The sequence below is a fragment of the Suncus etruscus genome, chromosome 19, assembly GCF_024139225.1.
Source record: "Suncus etruscus isolate mSunEtr1 chromosome 19, mSunEtr1.pri.cur, whole genome shotgun sequence".
In the NCBI taxonomy this organism is placed as follows: Eukaryota; Metazoa; Chordata; class Mammalia; order Eulipotyphla; family Soricidae; genus Suncus; species Suncus etruscus.
Window position 1 is genome coordinate 43,616,486 of NC_064866.1, and position 17,837 is coordinate 43,634,322.

General features: G+C 61.9%; 1 protein-coding gene across 2 annotated transcripts in view; it reads right to left on the reverse strand.

Annotated features, from left to right (window-relative positions):
• Positions 1 to 8,537: 8,537 nt before the first annotated feature.
• The window catches only part of ZC3H3 (zinc finger CCCH-type containing 3), a 37,858-nt gene continuing 28,558 nt past the window's right edge, over positions 8,538 to 17,837 (reverse strand). The window contains exons 5-12 of one of the 2 annotated variants that reach the window (XM_049765567.1): positions 16,382 to 16,566; positions 14,542 to 14,584; positions 14,291 to 14,452; positions 14,106 to 14,175; positions 13,040 to 13,171; positions 9,837 to 10,021; positions 9,432 to 9,751; positions 8,538 to 8,757 (exon numbers count right to left, since the gene is read on the reverse strand). In XM_049765567.1, coding sequence (XP_049621524.1) covers positions 8,726 to 8,757; positions 9,432 to 9,751; positions 9,837 to 10,021; positions 13,040 to 13,171; positions 14,106 to 14,175; positions 14,291 to 14,452; positions 14,542 to 14,584; positions 16,382 to 16,566 — 1,129 coding nt within the window. In that variant the 3' untranslated portion in view covers positions 8,538 to 8,725. Of the gene's footprint in view, positions 8,758 to 9,431; positions 9,752 to 9,836; positions 10,022 to 13,039; positions 13,172 to 14,105; positions 14,176 to 14,290; positions 14,453 to 14,541; positions 14,585 to 16,381; positions 16,570 to 17,837 lie in introns of both variants that reach the window. The other variant, XM_049765566.1, reaches the window with a different exon arrangement.

Genomic DNA, 17,837 nt, shown 5'->3' on the forward strand with positions numbered 1-17,837 from the left:
TGGGATTCGAACCACCTTCTGTCCTGGATCAGCTGATTGCAAGGCAAATGCCTTACCACTGTGCTATCTCTTCGGCCTTGTTTTAAGATTTCTTAAATACTTGTTTTCTTTCTGATCCATATTAATTGAACATTCTCTCCATTTATCACAGGATTTACACTATTTATCAAATAAATTCATAAAATAAACTTATAAAATAAATTCATAACATGTATTGGGCGTTCATTATGTGCCAAGAACCTGGAGATGCGACTCTTATTTTTTGTATTGTTTACTTTGTGTTTCGCTTTTGGGGTCACAGCTGGCTTCGCTCAGGGGTTTCTCCTGGCTCTGCACTGCTCAGAAATCGCTCCTGGCCGTCTCTGGGGATCCTATGGGGGCGCCGGGCATTGAACCTGGCTCCGTCCTGGGTGGGCTGCGTGCCAGGCCAACACCCTGCCGCTGCGCTCTCGCCCAGCCCCGCAGCGCCCTTCGGATGAGGTGCAGGAACAGTTTTGGGGCCACCCCAGAGGCCTCCAGTGGCTGCTGCTGGCTCTGTGCTCAGAAATAGCTGCTGTCAGTCGAGACCCCGCCTCTCCTAGCCACGCCCCCTTGGCCCACACGTCAGCCCTTGCCCCTTTGCCACGCCCCTTCGGTGTAGCCACGCCCCTCGGGCACGCCCCATTGGTCCACACACCCGCCGCTTATCCTTGGCCACGCCCCCAGCGCGGACCCGCCTCTCCACAGCCACGCCCCCTTGGTCCGGGTCACGCCCTCGTCTTTGTCACGCCCCTTTAGTGTGGCCCCGCCTCTCCGAGCCACGCCCCCTTGGTCCACACATCAGCTTGTCCCGTTACCACGCCCCTTCGCCGTAGCCCCGCCTCCCGGGCCACGCCCCTTTGTTTCTTGCCACGCTCCCTCCTCGGTGTGGCCCCGCCTCCCTCCACCTCCCATTGGCCCACACTTCGCCCCACCCTCGAGCGCTTCCGCAGCCCGGCACACTCCGCGCGCACCTTCCTCTCCCCACTCCAGCCCCACTGTCCGCTCCCCTCGACCTCCATCTGCGCCCTCCCCGTCCAGCCCTCCTTCCCTGCTCGCCCCTCTCCCCCTTCTGCACTGACACCCCTTCTTCCTTCCACTCCCTCCCTCCGTCCCTGTGCCCCTCCACTGCTCTCCCCTCTCCTCGTCTTCCCTGGCCATCCTTGCTCCTTCCCTGCCTCCTCTGTCCCTCTTGTCCTTCCCTCCTCTGACCTCCCACGTCCCCCACAACGTCGCTCCAAGGCCTCTCTGTCTGTCTGTCTGTCTGTCCGTCCGTCCGTCCGTCCGTCTGTCTGTCCGTCCGTCTGTCTGTCTGTCCCTGGACGGCGCTCTGAGGGGCCCGGAGCCCAGGGCAGTGGGCAGGAGGAGGGAGGATAAAGCCAGGGCAAGGGGGCCCCCAAGGTCAGGCCAGGTCTGCAGCCTAGGAGGCCAGAAGCCAGGCCAAACCTACCACCTGGGCAGGAGAGACAGCACGCATGCAGAAGGACGGGGGTTCGAATCCCATATGGCATCCCATAGGGTCCCCCGAGCCTGCCAGGGGCAATTTCTGAGCACAGAGCCAGGAGGGACCCCTGAGCGCCGTCGGGGGTGACCCAAAAAAACAAGACAAACAAGCAAAAAATCCTACCACCTCAGGTCAGACCCACCTTCTGAGAAAACCGTCGGAGGCTTGGATAAAACATGATTTGGTCCGATCTGGTCCGATCTTCCCGTCCCTCGCCCTCTGATCTCAAAGGACCCCACTGCACATTCAGCGAGTCTGAAGAGGGAAGCCTCAGGGAGGGCCCGGTGAGGCCCGCTGATCCACCCATCGGGAAGCTCCGAGTCTGTTAAGAAACTCCAGGCAGGGGCCGAGAGATAGCACAGCAACGGGGCATTTGCCTTGCACGCAGCCGATCCAGGACAGACGGTGGTTCAAATCCCAGCATCCCAGATGATCCCCCACCCACCCACCCACCCAGCCTGCTAGGGGTGATTTCTGAGCACAGAGAGGGAGTAACCCCTGAGCCAGGTGTGACCCACAAAAACAAACAAAACAAGACAAAAGAAAACACCAGAGCAGCACTGTCATCTGGAGGCCATGCCACAAATGAGGTGAACAAAGATAGTCACAAGTCCACTGGCCTCCTAGAAGGGAGCCCTTTTCCGGCATCTTTCTAGCCTGGTAGGAAACAGGGTGGCCTCTAACGCCAGGTGTAGTCAAGGGGACGCTCTTCCCCACCAAGATTAGTGTGATCCACCTACAACCTCACTGAACCCCTGAGCATAGACACAAAAAACGGGAGATTGGGGAGGGGGGCAGAGCAATAGCACAGCAGTAGGGCATTTGCCTTGCACATGGCCAACCCAGGACAGACCCAGGTTCGATCCCCGACATCCCTAAAGTTTCCCTGAGCCTGTCAGGAGTGATTTCTGAGCGCAGAGCCAGGAGTAACCCCAAAGCAAAACAGGGTGTGGCCCAAAAACCAACCAAATAAATAAAAAAGGGGAGTTTGGGGACCCCCTGCTGCAGGTTCAGGGTAGGAACAGGATTTGGGCTGCAGAGTGCAGAGAAGGAGGGTCAGTACCTTGGATGTCACAGTGGTGCCACCATACTCTCCATCTAGGAAGCTGAGTCCATGCCTGGCAGCAGGCTGTGGGAACTGGGGGGGGGGGGGGCTGTAGAGACTATGGATGTTGGAGGTTTTGGGGACTGTGAGGACTGTGAGGACTCTGGGAGATTCTGGGGACTTATGGGGTCTTGGCTGTAGGGCAGCGGATAGAATGTGTCTGTATACCCTGCTGGTCCCACACTCCCAGCAGGTACCCCCAATACTACCAAGAATGTTTTTGGGGGGGCAGAGAGATAGCATGGAGGTAGGGTGTTTGTCTTTCATGCAGAATTCGGTGGTTTGAATCCCAGCATCCCATACGGTCCCCTGAGCCTGCCAGGAGTGATTTCTGAGCATAGAGCCAGGAGGAACCCCTGAGCACTGCCAGGTGTGACACCCCCCCCCAAAAAAAAAAACCAAAAGCAAACAAAAAAGAATGTTTGAGGATCCTATGACCAAAAGGAGAGGATCTGGTAGCTCCTGGGGGTGGGGGGGGGCAGGAGAAGCCAGAAGCCAGGGATCAGCTCCAGACTGTGGGAATCCCAAATCTTGAGATTTGGGGGACTACAATGTCCCACCCCTCCCCACCCGCTAAGCCTCTCCAGAACTTTTCCCTGTCCACCCCCAGTGGCCCAGGTCCTTGCAGGAGGTGCAGTGTTAGAGCCAGGCTGGGAAGTGCATGGGGCTAGTCAACCTCCCCCTACCCCCCAGCTTGTGGGCATAAGTTGGGGTCACTTTGTTCCCTACAGATCAGTGCTTTCTCATTTGGGTAACGGATCTCCAAAAAGGGTTGAGAAATCATCTTCTCCAATCCCCAACATCAGCAAAACTGCCAGGCTCAAGACTTCCCGGAGGGCAGGAGGGAAGGAGGTGGGAGCAGGGCACCAACAGAGGGAACCTTCCCCAAAGGGCTGCAGAGAAGGCAGGGTCTGCTCCATACATGCCCTGGGTGGGGGGAGACACTGCACCTCCCAGAGCTGAACCTCCCCCACCCCATTAGCCCCCCCAGTGGGAACCAGCCAGAACTGTCCCACAGCACCACTTAGCCGGGTTTGTTTCGGGGTTCCTGCTTACCTGGACCTTCCTCTGTCCTCACCCATCTCTGTCCCTCACCCCCATTTCTTTTTTACTTCTTTAGCTTTTGGGGAAAGTCATAGGCGGTGCTCAGGGCTCCCCCCAGCTCTGCACTCTCAGTACTCACTGCTGGCAGGCTCTGCTGGGACTCGGGACGTTGTGGGGAAACCTGGGCAGCCTTCTGTGCCACCTCTCTGCCCCTCACTTACCCTACACGCACACGCCCCATTCCTGGCGCAGACGGAGAGGCCGCTCCCTCCCCTCACGCCTTGGCCCAGGTCAGGGACTTGGTCAACCTGGTTCTAAGTTCGTTTCTCAGGACAGGACACGGGGTGCGACGTGATGTGGATGGATACCTCTCGGCAGGTGTGTCCAGGAGATGGTCCCGCGCCCTGCTGCGCGCACTGCTCGGCCAGAGGGACGCGTCGTGAAGGCAGAGGGACGGGCCGATTCCCCCAGAGGGAAGCAAACACGGGGGGGCTGGCTGAGGACCCCAGAGAAGGGCAGAGGTGCTCTGTGGGCCGCGGAGAAGCAGTGGCAGCACCGAAGAGCCAGGCAGAGTGAATGGGGGACGGTCCCAGGGTGGCCGGGTAGAGCAGCCAGATGTTCCTGAGGACGCCGCACGCAGGGCCATGAAGCAAGCACTCGGGGGGGCTAGAGAGAGAATCTGGGGGCGACAGAAAACCCAGGCTCGGGAGAGGCTGAGGACCCAACGGCGTTTATTGTGTGTGTTGGGGGGACGTCTGTCTGCTGCCGGGAGGCGCGAGGCGAGTGGAGTGGACTGTCCTCCCGCTGGCCAGGATCCCTGGGGCTCGCTGGGGCGGAATCTGATGCCAGGATCCCTGGGGCTCGCTGGGGCGGGAATCTGATGCCAGGAGCCAGAACCAGAACCGACCCGTGAGTGCCTCTTGCTCCTCCCGACCGCCCGGTGCCAGAGGTGCGGCCGCCAAGTCCTCCTGTCGGTGCCGCGGTGACCAGAGGCGGTGGCCTGGCGCGTTGGCAGAGCGGGGCGGGAGGGCGGAGGGTGCGGGCGGGGACGGGCATGCGGGGCCGGGCCGGGGCAGGCAGGGAGGCATGCGGGCAAGTGGACAAGCAGGCGGGCAGGCGGGCAGGGTGCCGGCTCCTCGGCTCCCCTTCCCCGATCGCCTCCCCGCAGCGTCCCCGAGAAGTCCAGCGCGTCCCTTGCGGCGCGGGCAAGAGAGGGCGCAGGGGGCCGGCGGGGGTTCAGAGGAAGAGGTCGGGCGCGCGATCGGGCCCCGCAGGGCCGGGGGCGGTCGTCGTCGTCGGGGGGCCGTCGCCGGCGGGCCCCGCGAGCGCCTCGCACTTGGCCTTGTAGCGGTCGCGCTCGCGGGCCAGGCGTCCGAGCTCGAGGCGCAGCTGCTGCACCTGGCCCTGCAGGCGGCTCTTCTCGCTCTCCAGGACGTGGCGCTGCTGCAGGCGCTTGAAGCGGCACGACTGCGCGTAGCCGCGGTTCTTGAGCGTGCGGCGCTTCTGCTTGAGCCGCGCCACGTCCTCCTTGCTCAGGCCGCGCAGCTGCCGGTTCAGCTCGCGCACCGACATGGACACCAGCTGCTCGTCGGACAGGAAGCGCGGCGGCGGCGGCGGCGGCGGCGGCTGCAGAGGCGGCTCCAGATGTGCGTGCGGCGGGGGGTGCTGCTGCTGATGCTGATGATGCTGCTGCTGCTGCTGCTGCTGGCCGTCCACCGCGCCCGGGCCCCGGAACGCCTCGAAGGCCGCCGCGGGGTGCCCCCCGCCGCCCAGCAGCGCGTCCACGGCGTCCTCCGGGCTGAGGCGCAGCGCGTCGGGCTGCAGCGGGTGCGGGAAGCCGCCCAGCCAGCACAGCTCGTCCAGCGCCGCCGCCGTGCGCCCGACGGCCGCCGCGGGGCCCAGCGGGCTGGGCGCGCACAGGCTGGGCGACGACGGCACGGACGAGCAGGGCGTGGACGACAGCGAGCCGGCCGGCGGGCGCGGGCGCGGGCGCGGGCGCTCGGCCTCGGGCGGCTCCTGCTTCACCTCCGACTTGAGCAGGTCCAGGCCCAGCGGGCTGCTAGCCGCGGTGGGCAGCGCCGCGGACGCCAGGGCCAGCCCCAGGGCCATCGCCCGCCCCGACGGCAGCGGCGTCCCCGCTTTCCGGGGAGTCCCTCCGCCGGCCTCCCACGCCGCGCGCTGCCCGCCGCGTCCAGGCGCGCACGACACCAACTTTCCAGCTGGCCGGCCCACGCGAGACGCGCCCACGCGGGGCGACGCACGATCCGGGCCCCGTTACCCGGACTCGGCACCTCGCTCCCGGCCGCGGGTCCGACTCGGAACCGGCTCCGCGTGCCGACCCACGCGAAACCCAATCCGGAGTGGGTGGTCGGGCGGCGCAGTGGGTGGCGCCCGCCCCCTCCCACGCCCACCCGCCCGCCGACCCGCCCCCCTGGCCACGGCCCCGCCTCCGCGGAGCAGCGCGCGCGGCTCGCGCCTCTATATAGAGCCCGCCGTCCGGGCACGCCCACTCGTGGGCGGGGCCCGAGCCCCACAGCCAATCAGAGCCCCGCGCTCCTGGCCACGGCCCCTCCTCCGCGGAACACCGCGCGCGGCTCGCGCCTCTATATAGAGCCCGCCGTCTGGGCACGCCCACTCCTGGGCGGGGCCCGAGCCCCAGGGCCAATCAGAGCGCCGCGCCCCTGGCGCTGATTGGCCTGTCGCCGTGGCAACGCGTGGCCCAGCTGTCAACCTCCGGCGGGCGCGCGAAAATCGGCCTGGCCCCCTGGTGGCCGCCGCGAGGTACTGCGCGCGCCCCGTCGGCGGGCTGGCTGGCAACTGGGGCCGCACCCGTTGGCGCGCACCCACAGCGCGGAGCACTGAGCAGGGAGGCTCGGAGGCTGCCTGGGGTACAGGGGCACCGCTCGGGGCAGGGTAGAGGCGCTGCCTCGATTCTAGGAGAAGCAAGAGGGGCTCGACCTTGCTCCCACCACCACCTGGGCAGCTTGGCAGGACTTCAGTCAACCAAGTCGCTGGCACCTTGCACCAGAAGCGGGGCAGGGCAGGGCAGGGAGGGCAAGGCTAGGCTGCTGCCCGGTCCAGGCCAGAGGGCAGGCACGGCACTGCCAGCCCCTGATGCCAGCCGTTGCCATGAAGAGGGCCAGTCTGGGCCTGGGCTCAGGCCACACTCAGTGGGACTCATGGTTTGCCCAGCAGTGGCCTTTCAGGGCTGAAGGACTGGCTGGGACTGGCCTCTGGCCATGCAGACAAGATGGCAAGTTCCTGTGCCCCTGGCGCTCCCACCTTGCCCCCCATTTCTCCTTTCAGGGCCAAGTGCTCAAGCCCAGGTCACTCGGCTCTGCCCCTTTTCCCTGACCTCACCTCCCACGCCCAGTCCAGTCACCCGTGGGTCCGCAGGGGCACAGGCCATCCCACACGGTGCAGGGCTGGGGTCAGCCAGGGTGCGGGTGGTGAAGGGAACGGGCAGCATCCGCTTCATCTCCGTGCAACTCGGACGGCCCAGAAATCCAGAGACTAGATGCCAAGGGGTACCCCAAGTTTAGGGGAGCCTCAGGCCCGTCCAGGCTGTGCTTCCTGCTCAGACACAGCGAGTGAAGGCAGGTGACAGGCCACACAAGGCGACCACAGAGCTCAGTCCACGACGGAGCAGACTTGGGGTGACCACCAACATGAGCCCTCTGCTCCTGCAGGCACGGGGCAGCTGAATGGGGCGTGCCTGGTCATTGGCACGTTGGGAGGTGCCCGACCCAGGGGGACAGGAGGCTGGATGGGGCAGGGTTGCCTTTCCTGAGGCCACCCCCCCGTCAGCTGACTGAGCCCCAGAAAGACAGTTTTTGTCTAAGCAAAAGCGGACTTTCTACCATGAGCATTTGGACACTGAGCCCGGCCGGTGGCCGGTTCAGTGGCCAGGACAGCTCCGGGAAAGGACCTGGGTCACCCATCCTGTGCCCGGGCCTGAGAGTGCTAGAGAGCAGGGTGGGATTTACAGGGGGCAAAAGCAGGGTGAAGGTTACAGAGGGTTAGAGAGCAGGGTGGGGGTCCACCAGAGTGCACTGCCCACAGTTGCTCCTTCATCTTGCCTGCCTGTGCTTAGATGCCTGAATACCTACTGCATCCCAGATACCATCAGGAGACACACTCTTCACCCATTTCTTTACTTTTGGGGCAGACCTAGTGGTGCCCAGGATCTGAGACTGGTTGGGGGGGGGGGTCTAGGGGATACTGGGGGTTCTGGGGATGGGGCCGATCGATCAGCTGCTACAAGGTCAGCCTGGGCCCAGGTCCTCTCTGGCTCCTGGCAAATTCTCAGTGGATTCTTCTGGGGACAGTGGTACAGACCCACGGGCACTGGGACTGGAGCTAGCAGAGACCCCGGCGAGGCAGAGGAGTGCAAGTGTCATCGTCCACAGGAGGGCACCCACCTTCCCACCCATAGCCGAGGCTGATCCCCTACACTGCCTACCCAACCCCACATTCCCCAGCCCTGTCCCCACAGGGGCACGGTGAGTAGCAAATGACCCCCAAATTCTGACAGGACCCTGGAGTGCTCGTGCAGGGGGCTGATGTGGATCTTGGCATATGTCCACTTGAGCTCGACCTGGGCCATGGGACCCTCGGATGAGGGTGGACAAAGGCCTGACTGGGCCGTGGGACCCTCAGATGCAGAACAGCCCCAGGGAGACCAAGGCTGGGCTCTGGGGTGGCACTGGGCAGGGGCAGTGGCAGCTCACAGAAAGGTGTCGGTCCAGCTCTGGAGGCTTGGGTGGGAGCTTCTTGGGGGGACTTCACTCCCGCCCCCACGTGCTCCCCCTGCCTCCCCAGCAGGGCACGTGTGCCTGATGGCTCATGGGGTCTCAGACAAAGGTAACATCAAGGTAGAACTTTATTGCTGGTCACAAGGTGCCAAGGGCCAGGCTAGGGAGCACCACTCACGGCAGACACCGGCCTGTGGGGGTCCTGCCTGTGCCCCGGATGGAGCGGGGCTGGCAGGTGGCAGGGTAGGCCCCCCCAGGAGGGTCGATGCAGGCAGGCCTGGGCTGGTGGGTCGAGCTGGCTCATAGCCGGGGCTTGATGTGCAGAGGCTTACCTGTGGGCAGAAGAAGCACTGAGCCCCGGGGGAGGGAGGGACCCGAGGGCTCCTGCCCTGGCTCAAGTCGCAGAGCAGAGCAGCCCTGGGCAGCAGGCAAGGACACAGACGGTCTCTGACAAGGTGTCTGCATGCTAGAGACACACTTGGGACAGGGTTGGGGCCACAGAGGAAGGCCATCCGGGGTCAGACCCATGCCCCCTTGGTCAGTCCAAATGACCGCACCATCTCCCCTGGAGCTCTGCCCCGGTCTCACCCTGGGCAATCAGCGCATCTCACCTGCCCCCCAGCTCCCCACCCAGCCACCTGCACTCAGGGTCAGTCGCCCAGGGAGGCCCAGGGAGGGCTGTGGGAGCAGCCTCTGTTCCCATTATGCCCATGAAATATGACAATCAAACGACGCCGTCTGGGCACCAATTTGCAGCCTGCCGAGCTGCGTGGGGTTTATCGTCACTCAGACGCTCGGAGAGCTGTAAAGTGTTTACAGAAAGGGTCGTTTGTGGCCATAAAATCCTCCTTTCTCTCCTCAACTAGGCTGCGCGGAGCCATTCAGCGAGCCCCAAATGTTCATTGGGGAGCGAGAACATCTGGTCTCCGCAGGGGCGGGCACCAATCTCAAGCATGCACATTATCGGAAACGGGGTGGGGGGGGCTAATTAGCCAGCAAAGCCTACCTGACTCCTTGAGGGCGGGGGACGGAGGGGTCTGGGCTGTGGGCTGGCCACTGGGGCTCGGTGAGGACCGCAGGGAGATGAAGGACGGCAGCTTGGAGAGGGCCCCTGGGCCGGGTTGTCCCGCAGACTCCTCCTGTGGGGACAATCCCTCCGGGTCCGGGGAGGACAGGGAGGGGGAGTGGCAGCGGGGAGGGGACCTAGATGACAAGGATGAGGAGGGGCCTGCAGCCTGTGGAGACAAGGGTGAAACAGGGCCTGCAGCTGCAGAGGTGGACGTGCCCATCTGTCTGCTGCTGGGGCGATGGGCAGCCGACACTTTCCTGTGGGGCAGAAGGGCAGCGTGAGGGCACAGGCGCGCGACCTGCTTCCTCCTGGGCTCCCGAAGGCCCTCCCGGGGCCACCCACTTAGGTCCGTGGCTGGCTGAGACCCGGTTCCTCCGGGGGGCCGTGCTGCTGGGCTCCGGGCTGGGGACGGCCGACCGCCGGCAGCTGCGCTTCTGGTTCCGGTGCAGCAGCTGGCACTGGGCACCCCGGGGGCAGGCACCCCTGCGCGAGAAGTCGGGGCACAGCAGGGTGTGCTTCTTCTTGCACTGCAGAAACGACAGCGGAACTGGGTCAGAGGCACCCTGGCTCCCACCAGCCCAGCGAGAGCCCTTCGGGAAGGTCCAGCATGTTAGCCAAGCAGTGACACAAGCTCCAGAATAATTGTCACAGGGCTAATGATACCCAGGCTGGGCACAGACACTGTCCAGCCTTGCTGCGGGCACCCTACGGCCCTCTGCTGAGCGGCCTGGGGTCTGCAGAAGGCTCCTCCCAGAGCCCAGACGGGGTCTGGGCAGGGCCTGAAGTGCTGGGCCTTCAGAGTGTCCCTGGGATACAAAACCTCTGAGCTCCACGGCACATGTGGCAGGTCAGCAGACCCAGACTGGCTCTCCTCGGTGCCCAGGTTCCTGCCCTCATCTCTGCTGAGAGGGGTGGGCAGTGGGGACACGGGAGACAGCTGGGCAGAGAGGGGCAGTGCGAGGCAGGCGGAGAGTCGGTGGCCAGGACTCTGGGTGGTGGGGCCCATGTGGGACCACGGTCACCACCACCAGCCCGCCTTCCTCGGATAAGAACTTGAGGACTGGCTCATGCTCCTAGTGCCCGCCCTTCTCTCACACAGTAACCCACAAAGACCAGGTGACCAGACTGGCCACCCCTCTGTCCTGTGGACAGGTGCAGCGGCCAGAAAGGGCCTGGGCATTGGGAGGTGGCCTCTGAGCTGGGACCACACTGGTAATGCTATGCTAGCATTACATCACGAAGAGAAAGGCACTGGGAACAGGGTGAAGGGCTGTAAACAGCATGACCCCATCCTACATTATCTGATGACAGAGGAGCACCAGGCTGGTGTCCCTCAGGGACAGGGAGATGGCTCCAGGACCAGCACATGCTTGGCGTGCAGAGGTACGGGGTAGCCCCGGGCTGCAGGACTGCAGTGAGTCCTAAGCACAGAACTTGGAATAGCCCAAGCACTTCTGAGTGGCCCCTGCTGCACAACAAGAAGTGAAGGGAAATTCCTACACAACTTAAGACCTTTAATGCGGTAGTATCTAAAGGCCGAGTTACCAGGGGAAATCAAGGACTGGACATCCTTGTCTGCCTCCTGTCCCGGTGCCCTGATTGCCAAGCACGAGTTCTTCAAGCCCAGCCAGCAAAGCTCTTCCTCAATGCTGTCCACTACCTTCAGTGCCTACACCAGGCTCCCTGTCAGCCTGCAGGCTGAGGCCCTGGCTGCTGCTGAGTCGTGGCCAGTCCCACCCTAAGCATCCAGGGCCCGCTGGGTCTCTCCTATCTCTGTGAGTCACGCTCCTTGCTTTGTTATAGTACAGACAACATTCACATTTTGTTTTGGGGCTATACCGGCAGTGCTCAGGTTTTACGCCTGTCTCTGCAGTCAGGCATCACTCCTGGCAGTCCTGGGGGACTACATGGGAGGCCAGGGATCAACTAAGTGCTGAGCCCTGCTCAAAAATCAAAACCAAATAAACAGAGAGAAAAAGAGCAGAATCAACCCAATTGCTCAGACACAACACTCATAGGGCAGGAACCCAAGGAAGGGACGGTCGACGGTCAGGCTGGTCTTTGAATCCCTGGTGCTGGCTCCTGGAGGAGGCTGACACTGCAGGAATGACAGAAACCACCTGTATAGCTCAGGAGGGGAGCAGGCCCCAGGAAGCAGAGCAGAGCAGAGGTCATGACCAAGCAGGGGGTCCGCAGCATCCCATAGGGTCCACCAGGGGCCGCCAGGAGTAACTCCTGAGCACTGCCAGGAACCAGGAGTGACTCCTGAGTACATTAACCTCTGAGGACTATTAGGTGTGACCCAAAAACAAAAAAGCAAAAGTACACTGGTAAGAAGAGATAAAAAGGGCTGCAAATGCCGGGAAGGTGGCGCTAGAGGTAAGGTGTCTGCCTTGCAAGCGCTAGCATAGGATGGACTGTGGTTCGATCCCCCGGCGTCCCATATGGTCCCCCCCAAAGCCAGGAGCGATTTGAGCTCATAGCCAGGAGTAATTCCTGAGCGTCAAACGGGTATGGCCCAAAAACCAAAAAAAAAAAAAGGAGGGAGCTGCAAAATGGTGTCAACCCAGTTCAACTCCCAGAACATCTCAAGGACTATGGGAAGAATATCCGTGCGGTAGACGACACGCATACAAGAAGGGTCAGTGCTGGCAGGCCATGTCCACCCAGGCGCACTCACAGCTGCCCCAGCCCTGAGACCAGGAGGTCCAGTAAAGCAAGGGAAGGCCACAGGCGTAGGTGGGACAGAGTAAGTGCAAGGGTGAACACAGCAAAACCAGGCAGCACTTAAGAGGCAAACAGGGGGCCCGGAGAGATAGCACAACGGCGTTTGCCTTGCAAGCAGCCAATCCAGGACCTAAGGTGGTTGGTTCGGATCCCGGTGTCCCATAGGGTCCCCCGTGCCTGCCAGGAGCTATTTCTGAGCAGACAGCCAGGAGGAACCCCTGAGCACCGCTGGGTGTGGCCCAAAAACCAAAAAAAAAAAAAAAAAAAAAAGAGGCAAACAGGGGTGCCTGCTTCCCCTGCCCTGAGTTAGAGCCTTTCCTGGCTGTGCCCAGCCCGGGAGAACAGGTAGCAGCTTGAGAGGCCTTGCACAGCCACCACCAGCTTAGGCCCTCTGGTCTTTCGAGCACTAAGCTGGGAGCGATCTGCTGTAGCGATCCTGCCTCCTGAAGAGCCACGCTCATCAGCGGATGTTTAGGGCTGGGGGGCCGGGCTTGGCGCACACGCATGCCAGGAGCCGGCTTGCAGTTTCCCCAGATCTGGTGGAGTATTAGAAACTCTCTGGGGCCCATTTGCAGGCCTGTGCTCCAGGCGCTGCGTGACAACTCAGCACTTTGCACATTATTTAGAGAATAAAATTAACCCTCCGTGGGCCCTGGGCTCCTGCTCCAGCACCGGCAACAGGCCTGCTCAGCACCGCTCACGCCTCCCTCTGCAATTACGAGGCCCATCTCCATCCGTCAGGCCGGCAGCCGTAAGCACGGCTCTGCTCGCCCGGCGCTACGCCTCTCCCGGCCTGCAATGCCCGGGCAGGGTCTCACCTTGGCGCCCATGGGGCAGTAGCCTTTGAGGAAGCCGGCACACACCTCAGCTTTCCGGGACACGTAGACGTGGCTATACGGGCAGCTGCTGTTGCTGCAGATGCCCTTCAGGAAGTAGGAGCACACGGGCATCTGCGGAGACAGGGACGGTGGCACCGTGGCGCTGCAGTAGGCGGCTGAGGCCTGGGGGGTGGCACGGCCTGCCCCCAGGTGCAGTTGCAGGACACCCAGAGTCAGAGTTGCGAGGTGTGGGCACCAGGGCGGGGCAGGAATGAACTCCGAGGCCATGGCAGCATCAGCCAGGCGCCCCTTGGCAGTGCCCAGGAGCCCCCTGGGTGGTGTCTAGCTCTGAGCACTGGCCCTGGGGAGGCCAAGGGTGGGCAACACCCCCTTGCTTCATCCAGGCCCAAGGGCTCAGGAAGCGGCTCCCTGGGGTACACCAGGCAGCGTGGAGGCCACAGAGGGGTGCAGGGGAGCCCCCAGGGAGGAAACAAAGAGTGTTGAAACTCGAGTTTCTTTTTAATCATCTTTTAACCGTGGCACAGAGGAGCAAGTGGCCGATGGGCCGGCAGCGGTGCAGCTGCAGCCGGTTCCCTTAATGTGGCTTTTGATATAGCGCCCAAATTAGCTCTAATAAAAAGGGGCCATCAAGCCCAGGCCCCAGCCCGCCTCCACAGCTCTGCCTCGCCTGCTGTCAGCAGCGAGAGGAAACCGCGTTCACGTTTCAATTAACCTGCTGGCCCCCCATGTCCACACAAATAACAATAATGTTAATTCAGGGTGAGAGGGTGAGGGGCGCAACCACGGGCAGCTAATGAGCCCGAAAGGCGATGGGAATTTCCAGATCGTTCACAACAGAGTTTCGGGGCCCTATTAGGAGGAAAAAACGCTGAGTCTCCAGAGTTCCTCAAGGGGAAAAGCTGTGGCCGCAGCAACTCCTGCCCCTCCCCACGCTGGGGCTGGGAGCCCGCTCGTCCAGAGGAGCAGGGGAGCGAGAGCTGGGCAGTCGGTCCCCGAACACCCCTGTGGGTCCGGGCCCACGGGACAGTGGCGCTCCCACACTCACCTTCTCCTTGGCCACCTGGTGCGAGAAGGGGCAGGTTCCATCCGTCTTCTTGCACGTGCCCCGGAGAAACCTGCTCAATGGCGGGAGGGGCTGTGTGTGTCTGTGGGCTTGGCAGCCACTCCCGCGCACGCACATGGACACACGATCTGACACACGGCTATGCACACGCCCTAGGCCATCCATACCTGGTACACACGGCCACCTTCTCGGGGTCATGGATATAAGGGCACTGCTGGCCACGGTTGCAACGGCCAAAGCGGTTGTAGTACATGCAGTACTCCTCCTCCTTCTTTCGCCGCCGCTGCCGCGCCTGTCGCACAATAGCCAGGCTGCGCTGCACGGCCCGGCTGGGGAAGGGGCAGGGAAGAGACGGTTACTCCTGGGGCCACGGGCATGGGCACGGGGCGCCCCTCCTTGCCACCCCACACGAACGTACCAGGCCAGGGAACGGCCACAGCTGCCCGCAGAGTCCGGTCGGCCTGTGGGGAAAGTCGGTTGAGCCCCGGGTGCAGGACTCAGGTGTCCTTCACTTCCGGGGCCAGGGCCATGACTGCAGTGCTCGAGAGGGGAGAAAGGTCTCCCCAGGAAATAGCTGCCAGGGGAGGGGGGGCTTCCAGCTCTGACATAGCACGGGACACCCCCAACTCCTCCTCCCGGGGCTAGGGCAGGCAAGGCACAAGGACCCACGAAGGTGGGAGTCACTGCACGTGAGGCACCCTGCCTACCCAAGGCTATGCCAGCATACACAAGTCCGCACCAGGCCCCACACTGGGGCAGCTGCTGAGACCGACCCACTGCAAGGCAGGGTGAGCCCCATTTCTCGCCGCTAGAGTAGGCAGTGCCGGCAGGGGGAGGTGGGAGGTGGACACGAGGTCTGAAGGTGCTCTCCAGCCCAGTGGACAACCCCGCTGGTCCCAGGCGGCAAGGCAGGGACTCTGTGATCGTATGGGGCAGGGGGCCAAATTCAGACCCGAGGGGCCACTCAGGTTTAGCCGCCATACCCCGAGGGAGACAGCGGCTTTGCCAGGCCCGCTCCCTGCACATCCCACTCGGAACATGGCTTGGCACTGCTGAAACTGCAATTGGAGCCGCTGCATGAGGCAGCGCAGAAGCACCAAGTTCCCAGAGACAGCAACCCATGAGCAGAAGGCGCTGAAGCTCCCAGAAAACGGACCCTTCCTGGGGATCTTCCCAGAACAGCTGCAGCGCTGCCTGACCCTACTGGGCGCCCCCTCAATGCAGCCTCGCCAGGGCCTTCTAGGGCCACAGGCCACAGGGCCAGGCGGGAGAAGGGGGGGGCATGGCTCCCACAAGGACCCACATGGCCACCCACCGTGGCAGGATGGTCGGGAGACACTGGAGCAGAGGGAGCAGGGGCGAGGGGAGGGAGAAAGGAATCAGGAGCAGCACGCCGGGCAGTTTTCCTGCTGGACTCAGATGCGCTGACACTGGAGCGAATTTATTTCTGTAATTACTGCTCCGCTAAGTGGGCCACGGGTCAGCCGTTCCCACCAGAGCCGGCACACTTGCCCTCCTGACTCCCATCCGGCACGCACACCCGCCTGCACGGCGTGTGTATCCTGCCTCTGCGCGCCAGCCCACGGTGCTCACCACCCACTCACTCCCACGCCCACCTGCCTGCAGACCCTGTGTCTGGGGGCTGGGGCAGGGCTGCCTCAAATGCCATCAGATGGAAGCAGATTCTGTTGACTCAGCACTCAGGCACTGTCCCCAGTGCCTAGGCTGACATTTCCGCCTGTGCCGGCGAACTCGGGCTGGCAGACAATCCCTGCTTCCTTCATCTGAAGCCCCTAGCTTAGGAGCAGGGCCAGACCTCATGATGGCTGCCAGAGTGCACAGGGGTCCCTAGGGGCGGGTACGGAGGCGGTACCAAGGACACGGGAATCCAGCTCAGAGTTCCTGCAGGGAAGGGCCCCCCAAGCATCCCCCCAGGATGCTGGGAAGCTTGAGAAGGGGTCACGGGACCCACCAGCTGTGGGACAAGCGCAGTGACTGCAGGGAGGCTGGAGACAGGGTGGAGGAGGGCAGACGCCAACAGGCAACAACCACCCCAGGGGAGGAGGCAAGGTGAGGCGAGGCCAGAGACCTTCCCCACAGCCCCAGAGTCTCCTCAGCAGCTGGTGCAGCCCTGCCACCAAGAGGCCTCTGAAGCATGTGCCCCTTAGTCCTGGGACAAAGCCCAAATATGGGGCTCATGGGATCAGAGGCCGGCTTGGCTGTCCCCAGACCCTCGACGCAGAGGCCCTGAGACTCACCTGTACGCAGAGGGGTCCTGCAGCCCACATCTCCCTGGCGGCTGGCAGCCCTGGAGAGCTTGTTGGCCGATACCCTGTAAAGGGCCCCTCCAATGCAGCGGTAGCCCCGGTTCCGCCACACAGGGGAGATGGGCTGAGCCTTCCCAGCCCCCGTGGCCGGGCGCAGACGGTTCAGCACCAGGGACCTGCTGGAACAGAAAGCAAGGTCACTGGCATCCCTGAGGCTGGGGCTGAGCAGAATAGGGACTGCATCACAACCTACAGCTTCCAGCATCTTTCCTAGGTAGACGGAGGGATGGACATGGACCGACCAAGGAACAAAGTCTGCTGAGGGGGCAGGCTGAGGGAGCCCAGGATAGGATAAAGGCCTCATGCAGACCCCAGCGCAGGGTTGAGAGCGCAGCCTGGGAGGCCTGGGCAGCACAGAACTCAGAGGCTCAATTCGGCCTTGAGGAGGAGATGCAAGTTCTGCTACACTGGGCTGGTCCTACGTGGTGCCGGCCACCAGGACTGGGACAGCGGAGCAGACATTGAAATTGTGAAGTTAATGCCGAAGTGAAGTGAATCTGAACAGCCAGGGAATGTGGCTGACAGATGCCCTGGGAGTTGGCTTGCCCACTGAGTATGCCCTTCGTTAGTGTTCCTGTTGCTTAGACCTTAACAAATGTTCTATGTCATCTGGGTCTCTATTTTTGTTTCATGCAGTAAAAGGGACACCTTTTGAAACTCCTGACCAGGGTAAAGCAAGTCTGCTAACTCACTGGGAACAGCTGGACTAGGGCATATAATTTACTTCTTCACGGAAGTTTTTCACAATTCTCCAATAACACTATACTTTCTGGCAAGCTTCTATACGAAATATGATTCAACTCACTTCCTGCTAAATACTGCTTCTCTCCTGTGTGCTAATTCCCAAAATGCCACAACTACACAGTGTTCAGATCTTTCTTTTTGTTTTCGGGCCACACCTGGTGATGCTCAGGGGTTACTCCTGGCTATGTGCTCAGAATCGCCTTGGCTTGGGGGATCAAATTGAATGCCGGGAGATCAAATCGCGGTCCATCCTCGGTTAGCATGCGCAAGGCAGATAGATGCCTTACCGCTTGTACCACTGCTCCGGCCCCAGTGTTCAAATCTTTGAAACTAATAAGTATTGAAATGTTCTAAAATGGAACAAAAATGGTTTCTAGCTACAAAGTTTCCTATAAGAAAAAGGTGAATAATAAACAGCACTTTCTCTAATAATGTGAATTTAAGAGGTATTTACACGAGAGGACAAATGATTGGTTCTTCATTTGCTTTTGAAGTACAGATTTGTACTAAAATAGTACCTCTGTTTAGGAGCCGGGGAGATATCACAGTGGTAGAGCGTTTGCCTTGCATGTGGCCCACCCGGGACAGACCCAGGTTTGATTCCTGGCATCCCATGTGGTCCCCCGAGACTGCCAGGAACAAT